Below are 23,727 nucleotides of genomic sequence, written 5' to 3'. Positions count from 1 at the left end.
CACAATTAAAGACCTGAAGCGAGGATTCTAGAATGACTTACACATAAAGTCAACATGCACTATGGATAGACAGCATGCCTTCATAGTGCACAATAGGCTCCCTAGGTAGGAAGCATGCTTAATCAGCATCAGCACACTTCCAGGCCTGTCTCATTGGGAACACAGCCGACAACTAATTTGAGAACGCTGCTTTTTCTGAGACAGGTAGCAGGTACTGAAACAGAACGAAGCACAGCTTGTGTGTGTGTGTGTGTGTGTGTGTGTGTGTGTGTGTGTGTGTGTGTGTGTGTGTGTGTGTGTGTGTAATTGGAAGTTTGGGGGGGGGGGGAGAGCAGCTGTTGTTTTTTCTGATTCCCACCAGGGAGCAAAAAAAAGGGAAATTCCCCACTGAGCTCACACTCAATAATTGATCGTGTCAATTACATTAAGACCTTCCTCTGGAGAGGCAGAGCTTCATCTTAGGCCATGAATAATTTTTTTTTAAAAAAAACATGTGAAGAAGAGATTGAGAGGGATTTGTTCTTATGTAACTGTGTTATTTTTGTGTGAATCCCAGGACCGCATTGGTTCAGCGCTCTATTGATTTTCTTCTCTTTCCTTTTTACCTTTTGATCCTTTTCGTCTCGCTGCATCTCTATTTTCCCCTCTCTGTCTCTGTGTGTGTGTGTGTGTGTGTGTGTGTGTGTGTGTGTGTGTGTGTGTGTGTGTGTGTGTGTGTGTCTTTGAGCGTGTGCCGAATTAGATCGTGTGATTCATGTTCACCGTCCTGTAACAAGGTTTGAAGAAAGCGATGATGGAAAAAACACACGTGGCTGGGAGAGAAAATAAAAACACACAAATGGTACAGATGCAAATGGCACTGTGTTCCGTCTCCGCTGTTATTTTTAAACCCACAGAAAGAGAGACAGAACAGTAGAAACAGACAGGAAAACAAAAAGAGAAAAGAACATGAACGTGAATGTGTTTTTCCTCTTCAACAACAACTTTTCTACAGTCCAACAGTGACTCCGCCCACATTTTCACTTGCCTTGGTTCCATAACTGTATCTCCCTCAATCACCACATTCCAGGATGATTGAGGATTATGAAACCATGTGGAGGATTTTAGGGCCTCACGAAAGAGTTTAGGGAAGTAGTGAGGATTCTACAGTCCTCAGTTCTACGTACTCGCCCATTCTAGAACCAGACAGAGAGTTCTAGTACACTGATGACTGCAGAACCACTCTAAGTGTTCTAAAACTGCCTTGAGGATTTTCTTGAGGATTCTTGAACCGCACTGAGGATTATGAAACCACACTGAGTAATCCACACTGGGGAGACTGGAAACACGCAAGGATTCAAGAAGCACACAGAGGATTTTACATCTGCAGTGACAGTTCTAGAGCCACAATACTGATCCGAGAACTGCATGGAGGATTTTATAGCTACACTTGGGGTTCTGCTCTTTTGGATTGAGTTTGATGTGTAATTATTGGACATGTTGTGGTTTTGTTTTCATGTTCCATTGTTTTTGCCAGTGGATTGGACTAAATCGATTAGACTGAAGAACACACACACACACACACACACACACCTGAACAAAGACACACATTGTTAAGAAATACATAAACTGGGATTAAATGAAGTAAACACTCAAGAACAAGCTGGAGCAAAGAAAACACACATCTGGTTTAAATAAAGCACCATTAGACCAAACAAAACATACAACTGGGGAAACAAAAACATATCTGGATTAAACAAAATACACTTGAACCCCCCCCCCCCACACACACACACAAAATGTGAAATACATTCTTGGACCAATTAAACACACCAAGATAATACACCTGAGCTGACAAAACACACCTGGTTTAAATAAAACAGACACCTGGATCAACAAGAGACACAGCTGGATTAAACAAAACACACATGTATGAAAGAAAACACTGCCTCTGCCAAAAACTAACATTACTGACGCAGTGTTTTAAAAATGGCATAGGTGCTGTAGAAATGATGTACGAATGTTTATAATTTTTTTAAAAACAGTTTTCATAACATCCAGAAAATCTCAGAAATCAAAATTTCAACAAACACACTATTTTAAACTCTAACACTACCTGTTGCTCTGTTGATGGCACATCATCATCATCATCATCATCATCATCACTATCAACAACATCATCATTAACATCATCACGATTATCACCATCACCAACATTAACATCATCATTCCCATCATCACCACAATCATCACTACCATCATCATCACCACCACAATCATCATCACCATCACCACAATCATCACTACCATCATCATCACCATCACCACAATCATCACTACCATCATCATCTTCATCATCATCATCACCACCATCACTATCATTAACATCAACATTCCCATCATCATCACCATCACCACAATCATCACTACCATCATCATCACCATCACCACAATCATCACTACCATCATCATCTTCATCATCACCATCACCATCACTATCATTAACATCAACATTCCCATCATCATCACCACTACCACCACCACAGACAGTGAACAGATTCATCTCCACTCACACGTTCTCATGACTCACACTGAGATGTTTGTCTTCGAGTCTCCTGAGTGACAGATTGTGTTTCGTTCAGCGCCAGATTTATTACACAGCCATTAGCAAAACCTCACTGTTGTGTTCGGAGAAAGATGGGTGATGACACACTTCAAATTTACATGCCACTCAGGCTAATTTAACACACACACACACACACACCAGGACATTTAAATTGACTCTATAAGTGTAGACAGGAAACAGGGATGTGGTGTTTGGTGACACGAGCAGTGGAGGTGCTGAGAGTCTTTAACTGCGCAATCTTTACAAATTAATCAGTATTTTACCTTTCTACTAGTTTATATACAATCCGAGTTCATGAAAAGTTTGAGTGCACACACACACACACACACACACACACACACACACACACACACACACACACACACACCTGGTGCTGAATGATCAGACTTCTGATTGGTGTAGAGACTGAATAATAAAGCACATGATTGGTTTATAATGATAACTCTTTTTTTTCCCATCTCAACAAACAAACATCAAATAAATAAAAAAATCTAAATGTTTGATGGTTCATAATTCAAGTTAAAACAAAAAACAAAACAAATATTTTTACTGATAAACTGTGAAACCATGAGTGAAGCTGCAACTATGATTTTTTTTTAAAAAAGATGATGCCACAGATTTTTGACAGGACGCGATTCCTAAACAACTACACAAGACGTCATCGTCAGCTTCAGCACCATGGACAGAGTTCATCATCTTCTCTTGATTATTTTCCTCTAACATCATGTCGTCTCGAGGGTTTTTTTTTTTTATTACACTTATACCACAGCAATTTATCAACAATTACAATTCATTATTTATTAAAAAACAACACATCATTTTTTATCCATTTATGGTTACACTTAATGTTCTGTAATAACGCAGCTTGTTATGTTTTATTCCCGAGAAACCCCAATGAAGCGTAAACTCCTCCGTCCTGAAGATGTTTACAGCTTCACTTCTGACTGTTACAAAGCACTGACACTGGAGACTCCTTCCAGAAATGATAAATAATGTTACATCTTCATTAATATAAACCTGCACTACTGTCAGAGCTGCTGTTACAGAGAATTAATCAACACCTTCTGACCAATCAGAGTCCACGATTCAGCAGTGCCGTGTAACCACTGTAACAATGTTCATCTTTCAATGTTGAGTAAAACAGCTTGTGCAGTGCAGAAGAGCTTCTTCACCTCGTGATGGATGAAGCTAGCTGTAAGAGTCGCCCAGATTAACAACAGCTAAATGAAGCTGGTGATAAAGCTGTGTGTCACTGCAGACCATCAGATAATGCAGTAATATCCGAGTATCATCAGTGTCTCTGGCCTGCACTAATGCCCCAGTCACACAGCTCAGGTCTGAGTTTCCCAAAAGCAGTGCAGCACAAAGATAATCATTAAATGGTAGAGTGAGCAGCACAATGAACACTCTCTCTCCTACTTAAGATGCTCTTAGGGTTAAGAGGCTTTCAGGAAACCCACCCCAGGTCTGTGATGCTGAAAAGGCCATGGAATTTCCCTCATTGCATAAATAAAGTGTCGATTCAAATAACTAACTACCTGCTGTACAGTTCGGCATTACTGATTCTCCAGCATCAATCCAGGAAAAGTTCATGACTTGATATTTTCTCACTGCACAGAAGAGGCTCTGTTCTCTTCAGGAAGCTCTCCAGGGAACGACTCACACTTCTGAACTCTGCGATTAAACTCAATTTGGACACCTGGAGTCAGCGAAATGTCACACTCTACCATGAAAAAATGGAAAAGCTGACAGGGATATTTCAGGAAATTCTGCTTCATTCTGGTAAAAGTTTGTACCACACGACAATTCTGCAACTCAGTAAAATGAGTAAAGATCCAGCTACATAAACTTCCTTCTCACAAACATCCAGATAAATGATGAACATGACTGAACGGAGACACTGATTACCTTTAAATGCTTAAACATTAACAATTAGTTGATGGATACAAATTCAACAATTTGGAGTATTTTTCCAGAAGTTTTTGTAGTGGCACTTCTAACACACTCCAGGCTGTGCTGTTATAGGAAAATAATCCATGCCGGGGTTGTGTAACACAGTCCAGTGCAAAGCAGAATTATTTTCCTATAACAGTAAGGCCACTAAGGTGTTTCGTTCCTCTTATACCACTCCAGGTCAGTAAACCCACTGGTGAAGAGCTGACTACAAACATGGGCAGCTCAAACTACAACTCCCAGAACACACAGTGCCCTCTGTCTCCCGCCTTCTAACACACAGCTAACATCCATTTCCTCATCACCTGCCTCTGTATATAAACACCAGTCACACAAGCACTCATTGCAAAGTATTGTTCCGGTTCACCAATCACACCAAGCCTTGTTATCTCTCTGACTGCCTTTCTACCATTCTGACCTTTGCTAGTGTTTCTTGTTTCCTTGATCTCGATTTACCTCTGATATTCTGTTTGCCGATCACCTAACCCTAGTGTGTTTACTGACCTTGATTCCTGTCTCTCGATTTGGCTTGGTTCGCTATTCTAAAGCTGTCTTCCGCCACACATACATCCATAAGTGCCTGCATACTCACAGGATACTTCACCATCATGGATGTAGAGGAGGATCAAAAGCAGATGGCTCTCAACGCCCAGGGCAACTGCTAGGAGAACACCAACAGATGCTTGCCGATCTCAACACCAGGATGGCGTACCTAACGATGGTTATATTGCAGGCCCTCCTAGCACACACCAAATCTCCTCCTCGCCCAGCCTTGCAACTCCCCACACCGGAAAAGTTCACTGGTGACCCCACCACATGTAAGGGCTTCTTGCTACAATGCTCTTTGTATTTCGCCACCATGCCGGATATCCCGGAAGAACATAAAATCGCTAAGTTTCTGTCTCTCCTCTCCGCCAAAGCACTCCGCTGGGCTATGGCTGTCTGGAACAAAGGTGGAATGCCAACGGGGTCATACGAACGGTTTCTCTCCCTCTTCAAGAAGGTTTTTGACCATGAAGCCGAGGGAACTGAAGTCGGGGAAAGCCTTCTCACCAGCTCACAGGGCACTAGAAGCATCGCTGAATATGCCCTGGATTTTAGGACCCTTGCAACCTCCAGTGGATGGAATGACCCAGCACTCAAAGCGGTCTTTCGCCAGAGGTTGTGCCCTGAGATCCTCAGTGAGCTGGCATGCAGGGATGAGAACCTCTCGCTGGACGCCTTGATCAAACTGGCTATTCATCTGGACCAGCTGTTGAAACACCGGCCTTCGCTCCTCACAGATAAGAAACCAAATCCACCTCCAGAGGACCACGAACCCATGGAACTCTCTCACTCATGGTTGTCCTATGCTGAGCATGCCAGATGGCGTAAAGAGGGTTTGTGTTACTACTGTGGGAGTGCCGATCACAACCTCCAGTGCTGTCCAGTTTGATCTGTCTGGGGAACCTCCACCGAGAGATCCACTTCCTCCCCAAGTCCGGTGAGAAAGCTCCACTCTAAGTCCTTCAAAATCCCCGTATTACTGAAGTTGGCATCCTCCACTCATGTGCTGTCTGCCTTCGTAGATTAGGAGCAGAGGGGAACTTCATCAGCAAAGCTCTCGTACAGGAGCTCCACCTGCCAGGTCACCTCTCTGTAGAACGCACTTAGCATCCGGACCATCAACAGCGGACCCACAGGTGAAGGCCTGATTAATTCCCAGACACAGCCACTTCAAATACAAGTAGGAGCCCTCCATCACGAATTGATATCCTTGTATGTCATGACCACTGATCACCATATCATCATCCTTGGCTACCCCTGGTTACAACTACATGACCCCCTCATCTCCTGGCAGAACAAGGAGATACTCTAGTGGTCATCTACGTGCTTCCAGAGCTGCCTCTCTCGTCCTCAACTCACTCATTGTCTCCTCTACCTCAGTAGAGAGCCCACTTCCAGCCTCCATGGACAACGTTCCTGAATGCTACCAGGATCTTTCTGAGGTCTTCAGTAAGGGGAAGGCCTGCAGACTACCACCGCATATATCCTACGACTGTGCCATCGAACTGGTACCGGGCACGACACCACCACGAGGGCACATCTATCCCCTTTCCCAGAAAGAACACGCCGCCATGGAGGAATACATCCAAGAAGCTCTCAAACAAGGTTACATCCAGCCGTCGAAATCTCATGCCTCGGCCAGCTTCTTCTTTGTAGAGAAATGAAGAGGTGGACTACGACCCTGCGTTGACTATCGAGGGCTAAATGAGGTCACCATCAAGTACCCATATCCTCTCCCACTAGTACCAGCAGCTCTGGAGCAACTCAGACCAGCCAAGATTTTTTCCAAGCTGGAGCTCAGAAGTGCCTACAATTTGATCCAGATTAAACAAGGTGACAAGTGGAAGACAGCGTTCAGTACAACCACCAGTCACTTTGAATACCGGGTCATGCCATATGGACTATCTTCAGCTCCCAGCGTGCTCCAAAGTTTCATCAACGACGTACTGCGGGACATGCTGGGAAAGTACGTCATTGCATACATAGATGACATCTTGATTTACTCTTCAGATTTCCACAGTCATCAAAGCCACATCAGAGCCATATTAAAATGGCTGCTTGAAAACCACCTTTACGTCAAGGCCGAGAAGTGCGAATTCCACCTAGACAAGATCTCCTTCTTGGGCTACATCAGCTCAGAAGGAGTTAATATGGATTCAGCCAGTCTCGGCCATCACCTCATGGCTGCAACCCAAGTCAGTCAAGGACCTCCAGAGGTTTCTAGGTTTCGCCAACTTCTACCGGCGATTCATCAGGAACTTCAACACCTTGGCCTCACCTTTGACCACCCTCCTGAAAAAGGGTCCCAAGTGCCTTAGGTGGAATCCTCAGGTGGAAGAAGCCTTTAACCAGCTCAAGGCCGCATTCACGTCAGCTCCCATTCTCCAACATCCAGACCCCACGAAGCCATTTGTCGTAGAAGTGGATGCCTCTGACACGGGAGTTGGAGCCATCCTTTCCCAACAATTTGGAGAAAGGCCAAAACTACACCCAGTGGCCTTTTTCTCCAAAAAGCTTAGCCCTGCCGAGAGGAACTATGACGTGGGCAATCGTGAGCTGCTGGCCATCAAGCTAGCCCTAGAAGAGTGGCAACACTGGCTAGAGATAGCAACTCACCCATTCACCATCTTAACCAACCACAAGAACCTAGAGTATCTCAAGAAGGCCAAGAGGCTGAATCCATGTCAGGCTAGGTGGGCACTTAGCCTGGGCCCGCCCATCCTAAGTGTGATGCAACACGGGGGCCTGTTGCGAACTTAGTCTGGCAAGGCAAGCTATCTCCAGCTCTTCCAAGCTCCCAAAAAATCGGAAGCCAATCAACTTTGAGCATCTCCAACGGCCCTGGGTAGAGGCGTGTTCAAGGCAGTGACGTAGTAGAACTGCGATCGGAAGCCATAGATTGTTTACAGAATCTATGCCAGAAGCGCTTCATTCACTAGAAACATTACGAACATGGAGCAGCGGCAAGCCTTTGACACAGCGGTAGATGCTGTATTGAAAGCATTCAACGGGAAGTTCTCACTGAAAACGGAGCAAAGAGCAGCCCTGGAGGTATTTATCTTCTTCCTGTTACTCAAGCAGTTTCCGTCACGTCACATACGTCAGAGGAAAGAGTGATGTGATTGGTTTAAGCTTCATCACAGCCTTTTCTGGCTTCGACCAGTAGCAAGCTGAGGCATTTCAGGGAGGCAGGTCAACCACATGCTTTGGGAAACGGTTGGGCTTAATATCTTTGCCAGACCAATGCTCGCAGAGCTTTGAAGTTGCGTTAGCCAGACTAGTGGGCACTATTCTTTACCCGGTTTAACTTCTCTATCTCCTTCCAACCAGGGTCCAAGAACACTAAAGAGGATGCTCTGTCCCGGGCTGTAGATCCGTCACCCAGAGACACAGAACCCCAACCCATCATCCCACCCCAACATTTCATCCAATCCATCACATGGGATTTGGACAGCGAAATTCGTAAGTCTCAACCTCAGACTACTCCCATCATCATCCCACCTGGTCTTCTCTTTGTGCCCACACATCTACGCAGCAAACTCATTACCTGGGCACACTCCTCTCCTGCCACTGGTCACCCCAACAGCTATCCCACCTACCAAATGCTGAAGAATAGGTACTGGTGGAACAACATGTTGACTGAGATCAACCGTTTTGTCGCTTCCTGTTCCAACTGCGCACAGGCCAAGGTTCCCCGAGCTTCTCCAGCCGGCAAACTTGTGCTTCTACCTGTCCCACAGTGACCATGGTCACACTTGGTGATCAACTTCATCACAGACCTTCCTGCATCCCAAAACAACACCACAATCATGGTCACCATAGACCGGTTCCCAAAGGCCTTGAGGCTCATCCCTCTTCTGGGCATTCCCACTGCTGCCCAAACAGCAGAACTCCTGTATCAGCAAGTCTTCTGCTACTACGGCATCCCTGAGGACCTTGTAAGTGACCGAGGTCCTCAGTTCATATCCAAGTTCTGGTCATGCTTCATAGAGAGACTGGGAGTGTCCGTTAGCCTCACATCAGGTTACCACCCCCAGTCCAATGGGCAGGTAGAGCGGGCCAACCAGGAGATTGGCTGCTTCCTATGCATCTACTGCATGCGCAACCAGTGGGACTGGGCATGTTTCCTGTCATGGGCCGAGTATGCGCAGAACTCACTGAAGCATTCTGTGACTCAGCTAACACTGTTCTACTGCATACTCGGCTACCAACCACCCTTGTTCCCCTGGGATGACGCACCCAGTCAAGTCCAGGCAGTTGACGAATGGTTCAAACGCAGCCAAACTGTTTGGGAGGAGGTTCACCAGTGACTCGAAGTTGTCTGCACGAAATACAAAGCCTATGCCGATCATCATAGAGGAGAGACCCCCACGTAACTTCCGGGAGATCGAGTATGGGTGGCAACAAAGAACCTATGAGAGACACAAACCTGTAAGAAGCTCCAGTCACATTACATCAGACCCTTCAAGGTACTATGGCGCATCAATGATGTCTCTTACCAACTAGAACTTCCACTGCAAGGCAGAATCTCTCCCCCTTTCCACGTATACAATCTCAAACCCGTCATTCCAGGTCTGCTCTCCGAGAAGACACCCACTCTAGACCATCCCTCTCTGAACTTCGACAGAGAATCCATCTACCAGGTCAACAAGATCCTCGACTCCAGGCGAAGAGGCAGCCAGATCAAATACCTGGTAGACTGGGAAGGACACGGGCCAGAGGAACAGAGTTGGGTAAAGTCCAAAGACATCCTCAACCCACTGCTCAAGCAGGATTTCCATGCTCAGCATCCCACCAAACCAGCACCTAGAGGTCGAGGACACTCCTGAAAGACTTTATCCCCCAAAGGTAGCTCCTCAGGGGGGCTCTGTCAGTAAACCCGCTGGTGAAGAGCTGACTACAAACATGGACAGCTCAAACTACAACTCCCAGAACACACAGCGCCCTCTGTCTCCCACAGACACACAGACAGCTGACATCCATTTCCTCATCACCTGTCCCTGTATATAAACACCAGTCACACAAGCACTCAATGCGAAGTATCATTCCAGTTCACTGATCATACCAAGCCTTGTTAACCCTCTGACCGCCTTTCTACCATTCTGACCTTTGTTAGTGTTTCTCATTTCCTCGATCTCTGTTTACCTCTGATATTCTGTTTGCCGATCGCCCAACCCTAGCGTGTTTACTGACTTTGATTCCTGTCTCTTGATTTGGCTTGGTTCGCTATTCTAAAGCTGTCTTCTGCCACACATACATCCGTAAATGCCTGCGTACTCACACTCCAATTTTCCAACAACTACAATTTTCTATTTATTAAATGAGATGACTAAACATTAGTGTTCACGCTGATGTTATAGCAGCTATAAACAGTAGTTCCCTCACCACCCTTTCTTTATTCTCTCTCTCAAAGTTAATAAGACAAATTAATTGTGCTTGTTCTGCATGTTACCGAGAAACACACAGGTTCCTAAACTCCATCCTGAAGATATCGGAAAATTTAAAAGTTCCAGCTTCAGCTCTGACTCTTACACAGCGCTGACACTGGAGACTCCTTCCAGAGACGTCACACAAACACCTCAGCACTTTAAAGGAAATATTTCGTAAATAAACAAACTGAGCTGAAAGTCAGTCTTTATGTCTGTCCTTTATTTATAAAAAAGCTGCATGTTGAATTTGTTCTTGGCGATATAACCACTAAAGTGATGAAAATAGGCGGAACTATTATTTTTTGTCAGGCAGGCCGCCATAACTCCATCGAGCGTGATGTGATTTTCCGTGAGCACAGCGGAGGTGTACAAGTGCATGCTGTACGAGACTATAGTATAATATTATGGGTAGCGTGTTATGGTCTCAGTCAATTTGTTTGCATTTCTCCACAAAATTTATGGCAATGCAGGATTAGAAAAGGAATCAAAATAAAGTAGTGGATAGTTTATTGCCTGGTTATTTAAAAATATATACAACCCCGATTCCAAAAAAGTTGGGACAAAGTACAAATTGTAAATAAAAATGGAATGCAATGATGTGGAAGATTCAAAATTCCATATTTTATTCAGAATAGAACATAGATGACATATCAAATGTTTAAACTGAGAAAATGTATCATTTAAAGAGAAAAATTAGGTGATTTTAAATTTCATGACAACAACACATCTCAAAAAAGTTGGGACAAAGCCATGTTTACCACTGTGAGACATCCCCTTTTCTCTTTACAACAGTCTGTAAACGTCTGGGGACTGAGGAGACAAGTTGCTCAAGTTTAGGGATAGGAATGTTAACCCATTCTTGTCTAATGAAGGATTCTAGTTGCTCAACTGTCTTAGGTCTTTTTTGTCGTATCTTCCGTTTTATGATGCGCCAAATGTTTTCTATGGGTGAAAGATCTGGACTGCAGGCTGGCCAGTTCAGTACCCGGACCCTTCTTCTACACAGCCATAATGCTGTAATTGATGCAGTATGTGGTTTGGCATTGTCATGTTGGAAAATGCAAGGTCTTCCCTGAAAGAGACGTCGTCTGGATGGGAGCATATGTTGCTCTAGAACCTGGATATACCTTTCAGCATTGATGGGGTCTTTCCAGATGTGTAAGCTGCCCATGCCACACGCACTAATGCAACCCCATAGCATCAGAGATGCAGGCTTCTGAACTGAGCGCTGATAACAACTCGGGTCGTCCTTCTCCTCTTTAGTCCGAATGACACAGCGTCCCTGATTTCCATAAAGAACTTCAAATTTTGATTCATCTGACCATAGAACAGTTTTCCACTTTGCCACAGTTCATTTTAAATGAGCCTTGGCCCAGAGAAGACGTCTGCGCTTCTGGATCATGTTTAGATACGGCTTCTTCTTTGAACTATAGAGTTTTAGCTGGCAACGGCGGATGGCACGGTGAATTGTGTTCACAGATAATGTTCTCTGGAAATATTCCTGAGCCCATTTTGTGATTTCCAATACAGAAACATGCCTGTATGTGATGCAGTGCCGGCTAAGGGCTCGAAGATCACGGGCAACCAGTATGGTTTTCTGGCCTTGACCCTTACGCACAGAGATTCTTCCAGATTCTCTGAATCTTTTGATGATATTATGCACTGTAGATGATGATATGTTCAAACTCTTTGCAATTTTACACTGTCAAACTCCTTTCTGATATTGCTCCACTATTTGTCGGCGCAGAATTAGGGGGATTGGTGATCCTCTTCCCATCTTTACTTCTGAGAGCCGCTGCCACTCCAAGATGCTCTTTTTATACCCAGTCATGTTAATGACCTATTGCCAATTGACCTAATGAGTTGCAATTTGGTCCTCCAGCTGTTCCTTTTTTGTACCTTTAACTTTTCCAGCCTCTTATTGCCCCTGTCCCAACTTTTTTGAGATGTGTTGCTGTCATGAAATTTCAAATGAGCCAATATTTGGCATGAAATTTCAAAATGTCTCACTTTCGACATTTGATATGTTGTCTATGTTCTATTGTGAATACAATATCAGTTTTTGAGATTTGTAAATTATTGCATTCCGTTTTTATTTACAATTTGTACTTTGTCCCAACTTTTTTGGAATCAGGGTTGTATATTTACCAGTGTTGTAATACTCGAGATCGGTCTTGGTCTCGTCTCGGAATCGACTGCATTTTTACTCGGTCTTGTCTTGGTCTCGGACAAAGCGGACTCGGGATTTTATTTCAAGACCGGTCAAGACCACAACTGTGGGGATATCAATAAATTGCCTGTGCATTTTTGGATTTACTTGTTAATATAATTGCTGTGATTTTGCATAAATCATATTGCTTTGAGTACAACCAATAACTTGACTCATTTATCATTTGAAATTGTCACCGTTAACGGCTGTCACCCCTCCCGCCCCCCTTCACCGCCCCCCACAAACGTGCATGTGAGTAACAGGAGAAGAGGCCGTGTGAAGATGTCAGCCAACTCGTCTGTAATAAAATTTGGTTACCTGAACCACAAAGAGTTTTTGTGCACAACTACAACCAAAAGAAAACACAGCGCAACATGTAAATTTTGTAAAGCAACGCTAACGGAGATGGCTGGGACCACGTCCAACTTTTACCGGCACTTGGAGAGGAAGCATAAAGAAAGGTAAGCTAAGTATAAGTGAGATTTAGTGAATACTAACTAAACATGTTTGCTAACCATGTGTATACGGTATGTTTCAAGACACCGGTTTCATTGGCTTGCCGGTTATTTACCCCCTAGCTAGGCGCGCAAGCATATTAGCACTCACTGCATCAGAGAACTTAATGTTACAATGGATGTAACATTAAGTTAGCTAATGTAGTGTTAACTTTGTGTGAGAGTGAGGGGTCAGGACATGTGTCTTATTCCTACGTTACGTTTTTTCATGTGATAAAAATGACGAGACAGGTGACGTAAAGCTATGTAGCTAATGTGTATATAGTTATGTTACATCAACGTCAACTCTGACGTAAACGATACACGTCGCGCTCCCTCTCCTGGGTGAGAGAGCTAGAGTCAGCAGTCTCCAGAGTGGAGACAGAGTAACATTAATGCTCCACTTCTATGAAGTTACACTTATGCTTTGCCTGGCTATAAGCATACTGTACATCACATACTTAAAGAGTGCTAATTTGGGGGTTAAATACACAAACAAATATATAACTTTATGTAGTCAAACACTAGAGCTTGTGTGTGTAAATGAGTAAGTCTGGCTCGCTCAATCACTCAGATTTTCTCACACTGTGTGTTAGATGGGTGTTTAGAAAAATACACATCTGTCCCTTTTATCCCTTTTCCATGGAAGTTTATTTACATTAAAAGTGATTGTTATTTCAGTGTTATGGTTTGGCCATATTGTACCATGTCAATCATATCGTTGTGTAACTATTTGAAAGCTATTTGAAAAAGATTTTGGTTGCCTTAATGCCTTGCTGTATATGATCCACACATTTTGTTCTAATACAGTACACAGATTTTACATACAGTTATGAAGTTTTGATACTTTTACTTTCTGTATATCTTACACCATTATTTTTAAGATTGCTATTTGATGTAATTGTTCATATCACCAGATATCTTACGGATTCTTTCGCCCTGAATTTTAGGTTCCTGGAGTACAAGGCAGGACAACAGACAGATGTCACGCAGCCATCTATTGCATCTTTTGCCCAGAAAGTGCAGGTCTACAGTCTGCATTCACCAATGCAACAAGCCATCAGTGAAGCCATCATCCAAGATCTGGTAATTGGGTGTTGCCTGCCTCTGTCACTTGTAGAAAATGAACATTTTAAACACTTTCTTGAGATAGACAGTAAGTACACACCAATCTCTAGAAGAACAATTTCTGAGAAACGGTAAATCAGAAATGGATGGTAAATCATTCAGTACAGTGTTAAATAAAGATGGTTAAGTTGATTTCAGCTCCTTAGCGTTTGTATTTGTTTGCTTATAGAAAACAAAGGAAAATTCCCACACATGAAATTCATCTCTGCAGTGCCTTTTGATTATTTTATCAAGACATTTCATTATACAGACATATAATATAGGTCAACAAAGGAGGTGAATGAACAGGAATCTTCATTTGTTTTCTGTGGGTGTTTTTATGGGAATGTGGATTACTTACAGGTCTATTTGAGGGGTGCCTATGGTTTGCATGTTCCACATTTTATCATAAGTGTGTCATGCAGTGTGGGACACTGGTCTGGTCTTGGTCTTGACTTGGTCTTGCCCTGCCTCGGTCTTGGTCTTGTCTCGGTCTCGACCCCTCAAAGTCTTGGTCTTGATACACTGTGGTCTTGGTCTTGTCTTGGTCTCGGTTTAGGTGGTCTTGACTACAACAATGATATTTACCTGTTTATCTTCCATCCGTTTGATGCGTGACACGGTGTGCTGTCGTGCTGTAGGTGTTTTGTGGTGAAACAAAGTCAGGATCACGTCTGGATTCAGTTGTCGTTTCTGCCTCATGTCTCGCTTCTTCCCACTGATTTTTTTCATACAAGTCCTCCACAAATCCTCAGTCTTCTGTAAACACTCACTGCACAATTCACTGCTTTTTCCAGGAGTAAAGTTCTCTCACTTTACTTGATGAAGCCACTCGGCCAAACGTCTCAGATCCTTCAAAGGATAGCCATGATGCCATGACAGTCCTGGTGTTTTCTTGAGTCCTGAATTCTGGTTTTCACACTTGTAAGGCGGTGCATTTACCCATCTTTGAGAAGATATAGATGAAAACGCAACTTCACAAACCACTAGAATTATACAACTTAAAATGTAACACACAGACAAAATAATGCTTAAAAAAATAGACAGTGATAATAGCTTTTGCTGCATGCAATGGCAGCTCCAGGACGGAATGAGGAAGACGTACAGAATCCTACATCACGCAGTGCTACCTTCATTTTCATCTCCTAATACATCCATCAATGTATCTGGCTAATCCAGTATGGCCACGCCCGGAGAAATGGCCCAACGGACTGATCTTACAATTTTAATACAAGATGTTCTAGACAAAAAAAAATTCAGCGAACTTTATCTTAAAAAAACATGTTAATGTATAATGATGACTGTGGCAGCGGGGGCGTGGTCAAGCATCAGTCTGTGACCGGAGGGCGGAGTCAGGGAAGGTAAGTGGCAGAATCACTGCACCTGATGTCTGTTAATCTGTGTTTGTGTGTCTTCCCCAGTGACCGCGCCCTACAGTATATAAGGAGAGAGAGAGCCGAGGAAGGGAGCTCTCTCCCCAGCCAGACGGATGATATGTGTGTGCGTGTCTGTGTGAACTGGGAAAGTGTGAATGCTGAAAAGCTGCTAATAAAGAGTTTTTGAAAACTCAGTTCTGGCCTGCCGCACTTCTGTGCTCCACCCACCCGCTCAAAGTGTTACAATGACATTTCATAACCCCATAATTTCAAAATTTCCTTGCTTTAAGAAAAATTCACCATGTCAACGATTACACGTTTTTAAATCTGTTTATGTGGAGCGTCTTCCATACAAGTCCCTGTGAACAAGCCATTACTATAGAAACACTTAGAACAAGCGCATTAATATAAATAAATATAAATTAAACCTGGTCTTTATGTTCATATAAAATGAATCCAGACCTTCTGATTTTTCGGATTTGAGAATTCTACAGTATTAATTTGAGTAAAGTTTGTGTTCCGTTGTGCTGAAAAAAACACAACAGGAATGTAATGAATTTTGAACGTCATTATGCAACACATGCAGTGGGCAAGTCCGAGTGGGTGGAACACATTAATCCTGAGCGTGTTTTGAACCGGTATGTTTAGAAATAAAAATAGTAAGCAGGGTGTTAAACACACTGCACGCTTATAAACGCAAAAAATATGCTTCATCCGTTCAGCAGAAATAAACTTTACATGACTTTTACACTGCGTGTGTTCACTTCTGAAACTTCTCAGGAATCATCAGTGGGTCCAAACGTTCTCTCACTGTCATCATGAAATAATTCAAAGAGATTCATGAATATTAAAATTTAAAAGCAATAAAAATTAGGCATATTGAGCAGTTAAATATTTAAATCAAACCTGCTGTACAGTAAATGTAGTGACATCTGTGAGCTACATGACTCACATGAGGAATTTATAAACATGAGTTAAAAATCCTGCCTGGTTAGCTAACACAATTACTGAAAATATATGCACATATGTTTATGCTAATAAATTACTACTCCTTATGACTTGCAGACTTCCATTTATCAACTCAGAGACACACCCACATCACCATATGTGGCTATGAAGACACAACCACTCATAGTTGGTTTGCATATCTACATATAGATACATATTCACTGACATGCCTCTATTGCCATATATCAACTCTAAGGCATGGTTATTAAATATCTCACGGACTGGAGTGAGGAGAACAACCTCACACTCAACGCCAGCAAAACGAAGGAGCTGATAGTGGACTTCAGTAGGAAGCAGCAGAGGGACCTCCAACCCATCTGCATCAACAGGGCCCAGGTAGAGAGAGTGGACAATTTCAAATACCTGGGTGTCCACATCTCACAGAACCTCTCTTGGTCCTGTCATACCAACACTCTGGTTAAGAAAGGCCGCCAGCACCTCTACTTCTTAAGGAGACTGAAGGACTTCAAACTCCCACTCAAGGTACTAAGGAACTTTTACTCCTGCACTGTTGAGAGTGTCCTGAGTGGGAGCATCACTAATTGGATGGGAAGCACCACCAGGAGAGATCAGCTGGCTCTCAGGAGGGTGGTTCGCTCTGCTGAGAGAATCATCAGGGCCACCCTCCCTAACCTACAGGACATTTATTCCAACCGCTGCAGGGACAGAGCCAGGAAGATCACCAGTGACCCCAGCCACTCAAATAATAGACTGTTCTCCCTGCTGCCTTCAGGGAGATGCTACCGATAGCTGAAGGCCAACACTGAGAGAATGAGGAGGAGCTTTTTCCCTCAGGCCATCAGACTGTTGAACTGTTCACAATGATAACAAGGTACACTACTATGCACTACTGCACTTTGGACTTTAAGGACTCGTAACCACACAATCACCACATCTCTGCCATGCTTCCACTCATTAATATAGTTTCCCCCCCTTCCCCTTTATTTCTATAGTTTTTAATTTATCTATATACTTTTACACTTGCAACAGCCTAAGGTACATAAGAATTTCACTGTAATTACTTGTAATTATATGTGACCAATAAAACCTGAACCTGAACTTGAACTTGATGGAACAATGAATTCTGAATTATACCAGTGAATTCTAAAGGAAAATGTCAGGACATCTGTCCATGAACTGAATCTCAAGAGAAGGTGGGTCATGCAGCAAGACAACGACCCTAAGCACACAAGTCGTTCTACCAAAGAATGGTTAAAGAAGAATAAAGTGAATGCTTTGGAATGGCCAAGTCAAAGTCCTGACCTTAATCCAATGGAAATGTTGTGGAAGGACCTGAAGCGAGCAGTTCATGTGAGGAAACCCACCAACATCCCAGAGTTGAAGCTGTTCTGTACGGAGGAACGGGCTAAAATTCCTCCAAGCCGGTGTGCAGGACTGATCAACAGTTACCGCAAACGTTTAGTTGCAGTTATTGCTGCACAAGGGGGTCACACCAGATACTGAAAGCAAAGGGTCACATACTTTTGCCACTCACAGATATGTAATATTGGATCATTTTCCTCAATAAATAAATGACCAAGTATAATATTTGTGTCTCATTTGTTTAACTGGGTTCTCTTTATCTACTTTTAAGACTTGTGTGAAAATCTGATGATGTTTTAGGTCATATTTATGCAGAAATATAGACAATTCTAAAGGGTTCCCTACTGTATGTGAATTCTATGACCCGCCCCCATTCTCACTGAAAGACTCGCATGTCATGTTGTTTATAATATATTCCCATAAAAGACCAGCAAGACACGCCCACTAGAAGTTTCTCTCATTTGTACATATGGACTCAGGACACGCCTACTATCCCCGAGCAACGCATCTTGTTGAACATATTAAAATATTCTAATGATGGTGGTAATTATTATTATTATTATTATTACTTTTGTTGTCTATTTATGTAACTGTGTATTTAAATCGTGATGAATAAACAGTAGCCTACAGGAGGTGTGCGCGTGTTGCTGTGTTTGTTTGCTTTTCTGGTTGTTTGTTTTTCCCATGCAGATAAAACAACAACAAGTTAAAGGAAAGGAAAGGAAAGGATATGGCCACTCGATGATCCTCTTGGCGTACTTCCGGACCACGTTGTCCTCGCTGAAGATGAAGAGCGCCCGGTTCTGGGTGAAGCAGTTCTGCCGGACCGGGATGGGGTTGTACAGGGCCATGGTGCGCGCGCGCTGCGCTTTGGTCTGCTTGAACACCGGAGAAACTCCGCCGGTGGAGGATGAAGGAGGCTCCCGGGTCCGACTGCGCTCCGATCCGCCGTCCAGCGCGCCGTGCACCGCCGGTACCGCGTCCCCGAACCGAGCCATTCTGCCCAGGACAGTCACAAACACAAGAACACACACGAATAATAATAAATCAAAAATAATAACAGACCAACAAACTCAGATGAGCCGTGGAGGGAAAGGGCGGGGTTCGGTCGTGACACTGAACAGAACCCCAGCGTCAGTGGGTCGGTTCGGTGTCTCAGTAACGCGGTGGAGAATAAAGTCAGTTTGGTGTTAACGCGGTGTTGATGGGTTCAGGATCGTCCACGTGACCGGAGGAGAAAATACAGTATGATCCATGGTGCCGAACCCAGTGAGCTCGTGACGCTCAGGTAACGGAGTCGGTGCAGCAGCGCGCGCAGGGGTGTGTTACTCCCTCAGAACGGCACCATAATCCAACTCGAGATGATGTCGGACATCTCCATCAAACACCTCTCTCCCTGTCTCTCTCTCTCTCCCTGTCTCTCTCTCTCTCCCTGTCTCTCTCTCTCCCTGTCTCTCTCTCTCCCTGTCTCTCTCCCTGTCTCTCTCCCTGTCTCTCTCTCTCTCTTCAACTGCGTCCTTTTGCATCCATCCGCGCGCGCAACCCAAAAACTTTCCACTGCTCTCTCTCTCTCTCTCTCTCTCTCTCCTTTTCTTCTCTCTGTGTTTTTCTTTCTCAGGCTGTGTGTAAACACTCGCACCGTGTTCTCCCCCACGCACGCGCGCGCGTACACACACACACTACTCTTTGCGCTCTGATCTCTTGGTTCTCTCCATCTCAAGCGCACCGGTCACGCCACACACACACACACACACACACACACACACACACAAGCCGGAGTATCTATGGCGAGATTGTTCAAAAGGTCACGTAATGGGCGGGGATTAGGCTAATGACTCCTCCTCCTCCTCCTCCTCCTCATCATCATCATCAGTAACAGCAGCGTCAAATCCAGAACCCTAGAAATCCTGAAAGCATCAGTTTGAGGGAACTCTTTAAAAATCTGTTTATCTAGTTTTTAAATTAGTATTATTTTGTGATACTTTGTAAAGGGACATTGTGTTAGAAAGGTGATAGATAAATAATGGTTTTGTCCAGGTGTGTGTGTACTTGCTACATATTGAGGACCAGAACACGTTCCAGGCTTTTTTCAGAAGGTGAAGACATTTTGTTCAGTCCCCACTTCTTCAAAGAGCGGTTTGAGGGTTAAGACTTAGTTTTAGGGTTCAGGTTAGAATAAGGTTTAGATTAGGGTTAGGCATTTAGTCGTGATGGTTAAAGCATATACGCAGAACCATGGCCTCACTTTCGTTTATAAATGCCTTGAGACCTCAAGAATGGCACAGGAATAGTTTTAAGCGTTAACAATAAATATAATATAGTAATTTTTATGATTAAAGTGATTTATATAGGTAGCGGTCTGAGTGAATGACCTTGACGTCCGTAACGTCACAGCAGGAAGTCTATCGGTCTCATCACCATTTCCGCTAGACTAAAACACAGAGCTGACTGCAACTCCGATCCTCCATTTTGAGCTAATTTATCGCCATGCCACGTAGATGTGTTGCTGGCTGGTGCAGCAACATGACAGAAGGTGGATTTAAGTTGCATTTGTGGTCCCACAATGTTCAAACTGCAAAGATTTGGACGCGTTTTGCAAGAAGTTCACGGGCACATTGGGCACCTACAAAGTGGTCTCTCCTCTGCTCTGCACATTTTACTGCAGACTCATACGAGACCTCTGATCTGTTGAGGAGTGTTGGCTATAAGCCCATATTGAAAGAGGGTGCAATACCAACAATTAAAGAAAACTACAAGAAAAAAAAAGCATTTATTAAATTTTTTTAAAGTGAGTTCAGTTGCGGGCAGCATCGTGGTGTAGTGGTTAGCGCTGTTGCCTCACAGCAAGAAGGTTCTGGGTTCGAGCCCCGTGGCCGGCGAGGGCCTTTCTGTGTGGAGTTTGCATGTTCTCCCCGTGTCCGCGTGGGTTTCCTCCGGGTGCTCCGGTTTCCCCCACAGTCCAAAGACATGCAGGTTAGGTTAACTGGTGACTCTAAATTGAGCGTAGGTGTGAATGTGAGTGTGAATGGTTGTCTGTGTCTATGTGTCAGCCCTGTGATGACCTGGCGACTTGTCCAGGGTGAACCCCGCCTTTCGCCCGTAGTCAGCTGGGATAGGATCCAGCTTGCCTGCGACCCTGTAGAACAGGATAAAGCAGCTAGAGATGATGAGATAAGATGAGATGAGATGAGTTCAGTTGCACCAGTTCTCCTGGAGAGTCAGCCGATGGTTGTTGGTAAAACCCGGGATTGAACGGGACGGGACATATCACTTGGGCAGTGACCTCCCTGCAGTTGTTGCTAAAACTGGTGACATCCCGTTCCGTCCCGGGTTTTAGTAATTGCCTGAGCCCAGCAGTAATGGTGGAATACACAGTATGGAGAAAATGAGTAGAGCAGCTGTCTTATTTTTAAACTGGATATTGCTGCCATCTCGCCCTTACGTGGAAGAAGTGAATGGAGAACTGAACGAACAACTGAAAGTCAGATTGTTTCAAAACAATCAGCCACAAGATCGGCCTTCGAGAAGCGAGAACACAGACGGGTAAGCTCCGACTCTCATTTGGATACAAAACAACAAAAACACGTTGTTTACCTGCGTTTAGATTAATCCATGTAACTTGTATTGTGTGTTTAAGTTAGCGGTATAAGATTATTTAATTTGCTTCAGAATGTGATTGTCTTAGTTCATCTGATTATTTAATGAGCCTTTTACGTTTTATCAGTGAAAATGCATGCATGTACATGTATGTTGCATAAGTTATAACACCCATCCTGTTTTAATGAGAGTCAACCTACAATCAGTGAAGTCAAATCAGTCTTAGTTGAGTGAGTCGGTAACGCTATTTCTTACTTTCACCATAAATTTTTATTTATATGACTTTGGTCTATAGCTGTAAAAGGACTCGGCCTTAAAACCGGTTCCCGCTGTGATGTCACGCGCTCAGAGCTGGCTGGCTCAGCGGGGCGGCTCCAATCACAACTTTGTGGTCGATTTTAACTCTCAAAAATATATATTTTATTCCCATTTATGCAGCATACAAGAGTCAAGGATGGAGATACTATCCACTCAGAAATGTATTTTAAAATAAAGGTTCTGCGTATCTGCTTTAAGGTTAGGGTAAGGCACGAGGGAATGTATAGAATGTAAATGTATTGTCAGTGAGTCCCCACAAAGAAAAATGTACAAGAATGTGTGTGTGTGTGGGGGGGGGGGGAGACCTCGATAATGAGGTGTAAATGAGTGTCTGATTGGTTGATGCTTTAGACTGAAAACCTGTTACATCGGCAGGATAAAAACAGACCTGAGTCTCTCTTTCTCTCTCTCTCTCTCTCTCTCTCTCTCTCTCACTCACCCACACACATCAAAACTATGAAATAACATCTGGAACATATATAGAATTATGTAGTAAACAAAGAAGTGTTAAAAAACAGAATATGTTTGATATTTTAGCTTCTTCAGCGTTTACCTTGATGACACTTTACACAGTATTGGCATTCTCTTAACCAGCTTCATGAGGGAGTCACCTGGAATACTTTTCAATTAACAGCTGTGTCTCATCAAAAGGTCATTAGTGGAATTTATTGCTTGCTTTATGCACTTGAGATCAAACAGTAAACAGTAAGTAATAAAAATACAGTAACTAAATAGCCCTATTCAACACCACAACTTCAGTAATCCATACAGTATTATATCAAGAACTGAACAACTGAGTAAAGAGGAACAACATCCATTCCTTTAAGACAGGAAGTGACTTTTAATTCATAAAAATCATTCAGAAAAAAACAGTGAATTAGAAGCTGTGCATATGTGTGTATGAGAGAGAGAGAGAGAGAGAGAGAGAGAGAGAGAGAGAGTATATATGTGCAGTATGAATCCCAGTGTCAGACAGTGTGTGTGTGTGTGTGTGCGCTCCACATGTGCCCTTTTGTCATCACATGTTGATAAGGTGATGAGTGTGATGGGTGTGACTGTGTAGGAAAACCTCCCCAACTCTTTCCACACACCGCAGATAAACACCGAGTCTGAGTGAGAGTCCCAGTGAGAGTCTGACTCTGAGTCTCTCGCACTTTATAGAACAAAAAATAAAGAATAAATCACATTTAATAACTAATTAACTTTTCTCCTTTTTTAAAATAAACATTTTCTGTAATCATTTCTGGGTATTTAATCTGATCTATTAACAACTGTCTCAGTCTGCAAAGATAAACGTTAACACACTCTCTCTCTCTCTCTCTCTCTCTCTCTCTCTCTCCCCTCTCTCTACTTTGTGTATGTTTGACGTTCCAGATGCTGTGATTGGCTGGAGGTACTTTGATTGACAGGTGAAGAGAGACCCCCACAGTCCCGCCCACCTGTAGCCTTACTGAACCTTCTCTGGGAGAAACTCCTGATGCCACCTGACTCTAATCACACACACCTGCACCCAGTCACATTATAAAACACATTTAAAACTTATTATTCACTAAAGTATAAATAATACGCTACATTACATGCTTATAATATAATGAGTAAGATATGGTTTGGGACACGCCCACAGTAGCCTGAAGATGTTCATGTGCACCATACCAGCCTTTTTCAACCGGGGTACCGCGGTACCCTGGGGTGCCGTCTGGCTTCATTAGGGGTGCCGTCAAAAAATTATATATTCTAACATTGAAATAAATAAAATGAATTA

The 23,727-nt window shown here is 43.5% G+C and overlaps 1 protein-coding gene across 1 annotated transcript in view; it reads right to left on the bottom strand.

The window, feature by feature from the left end:
• Positions 1-23,727, bottom strand: part of LOC132893465 (voltage-dependent R-type calcium channel subunit alpha-1E) — a 177,647-nt gene that overhangs the window by 99,606 nt on the left and 54,314 nt on the right. The window contains exon 2 of the mRNA XM_060932628.1: positions 18,783-19,049. Coding sequence (XP_060788611.1) covers positions 18,783-19,048 — 266 coding nt within the window. The 5' untranslated portion in view covers position 19,049. The remainder of the gene's footprint in view (positions 1-18,782; positions 19,050-23,727) is intronic.

Source organism: Neoarius graeffei, chromosome 10 (assembly GCF_027579695.1).
Source record: "Neoarius graeffei isolate fNeoGra1 chromosome 10, fNeoGra1.pri, whole genome shotgun sequence".
NCBI classification, from domain to species: Eukaryota; Metazoa; Chordata; class Actinopteri; order Siluriformes; family Ariidae; genus Neoarius; species Neoarius graeffei.
Note: the sequence above shows the minus strand (reverse complement) of the source record. Positions and strands in the feature narration are given on the sequence as shown.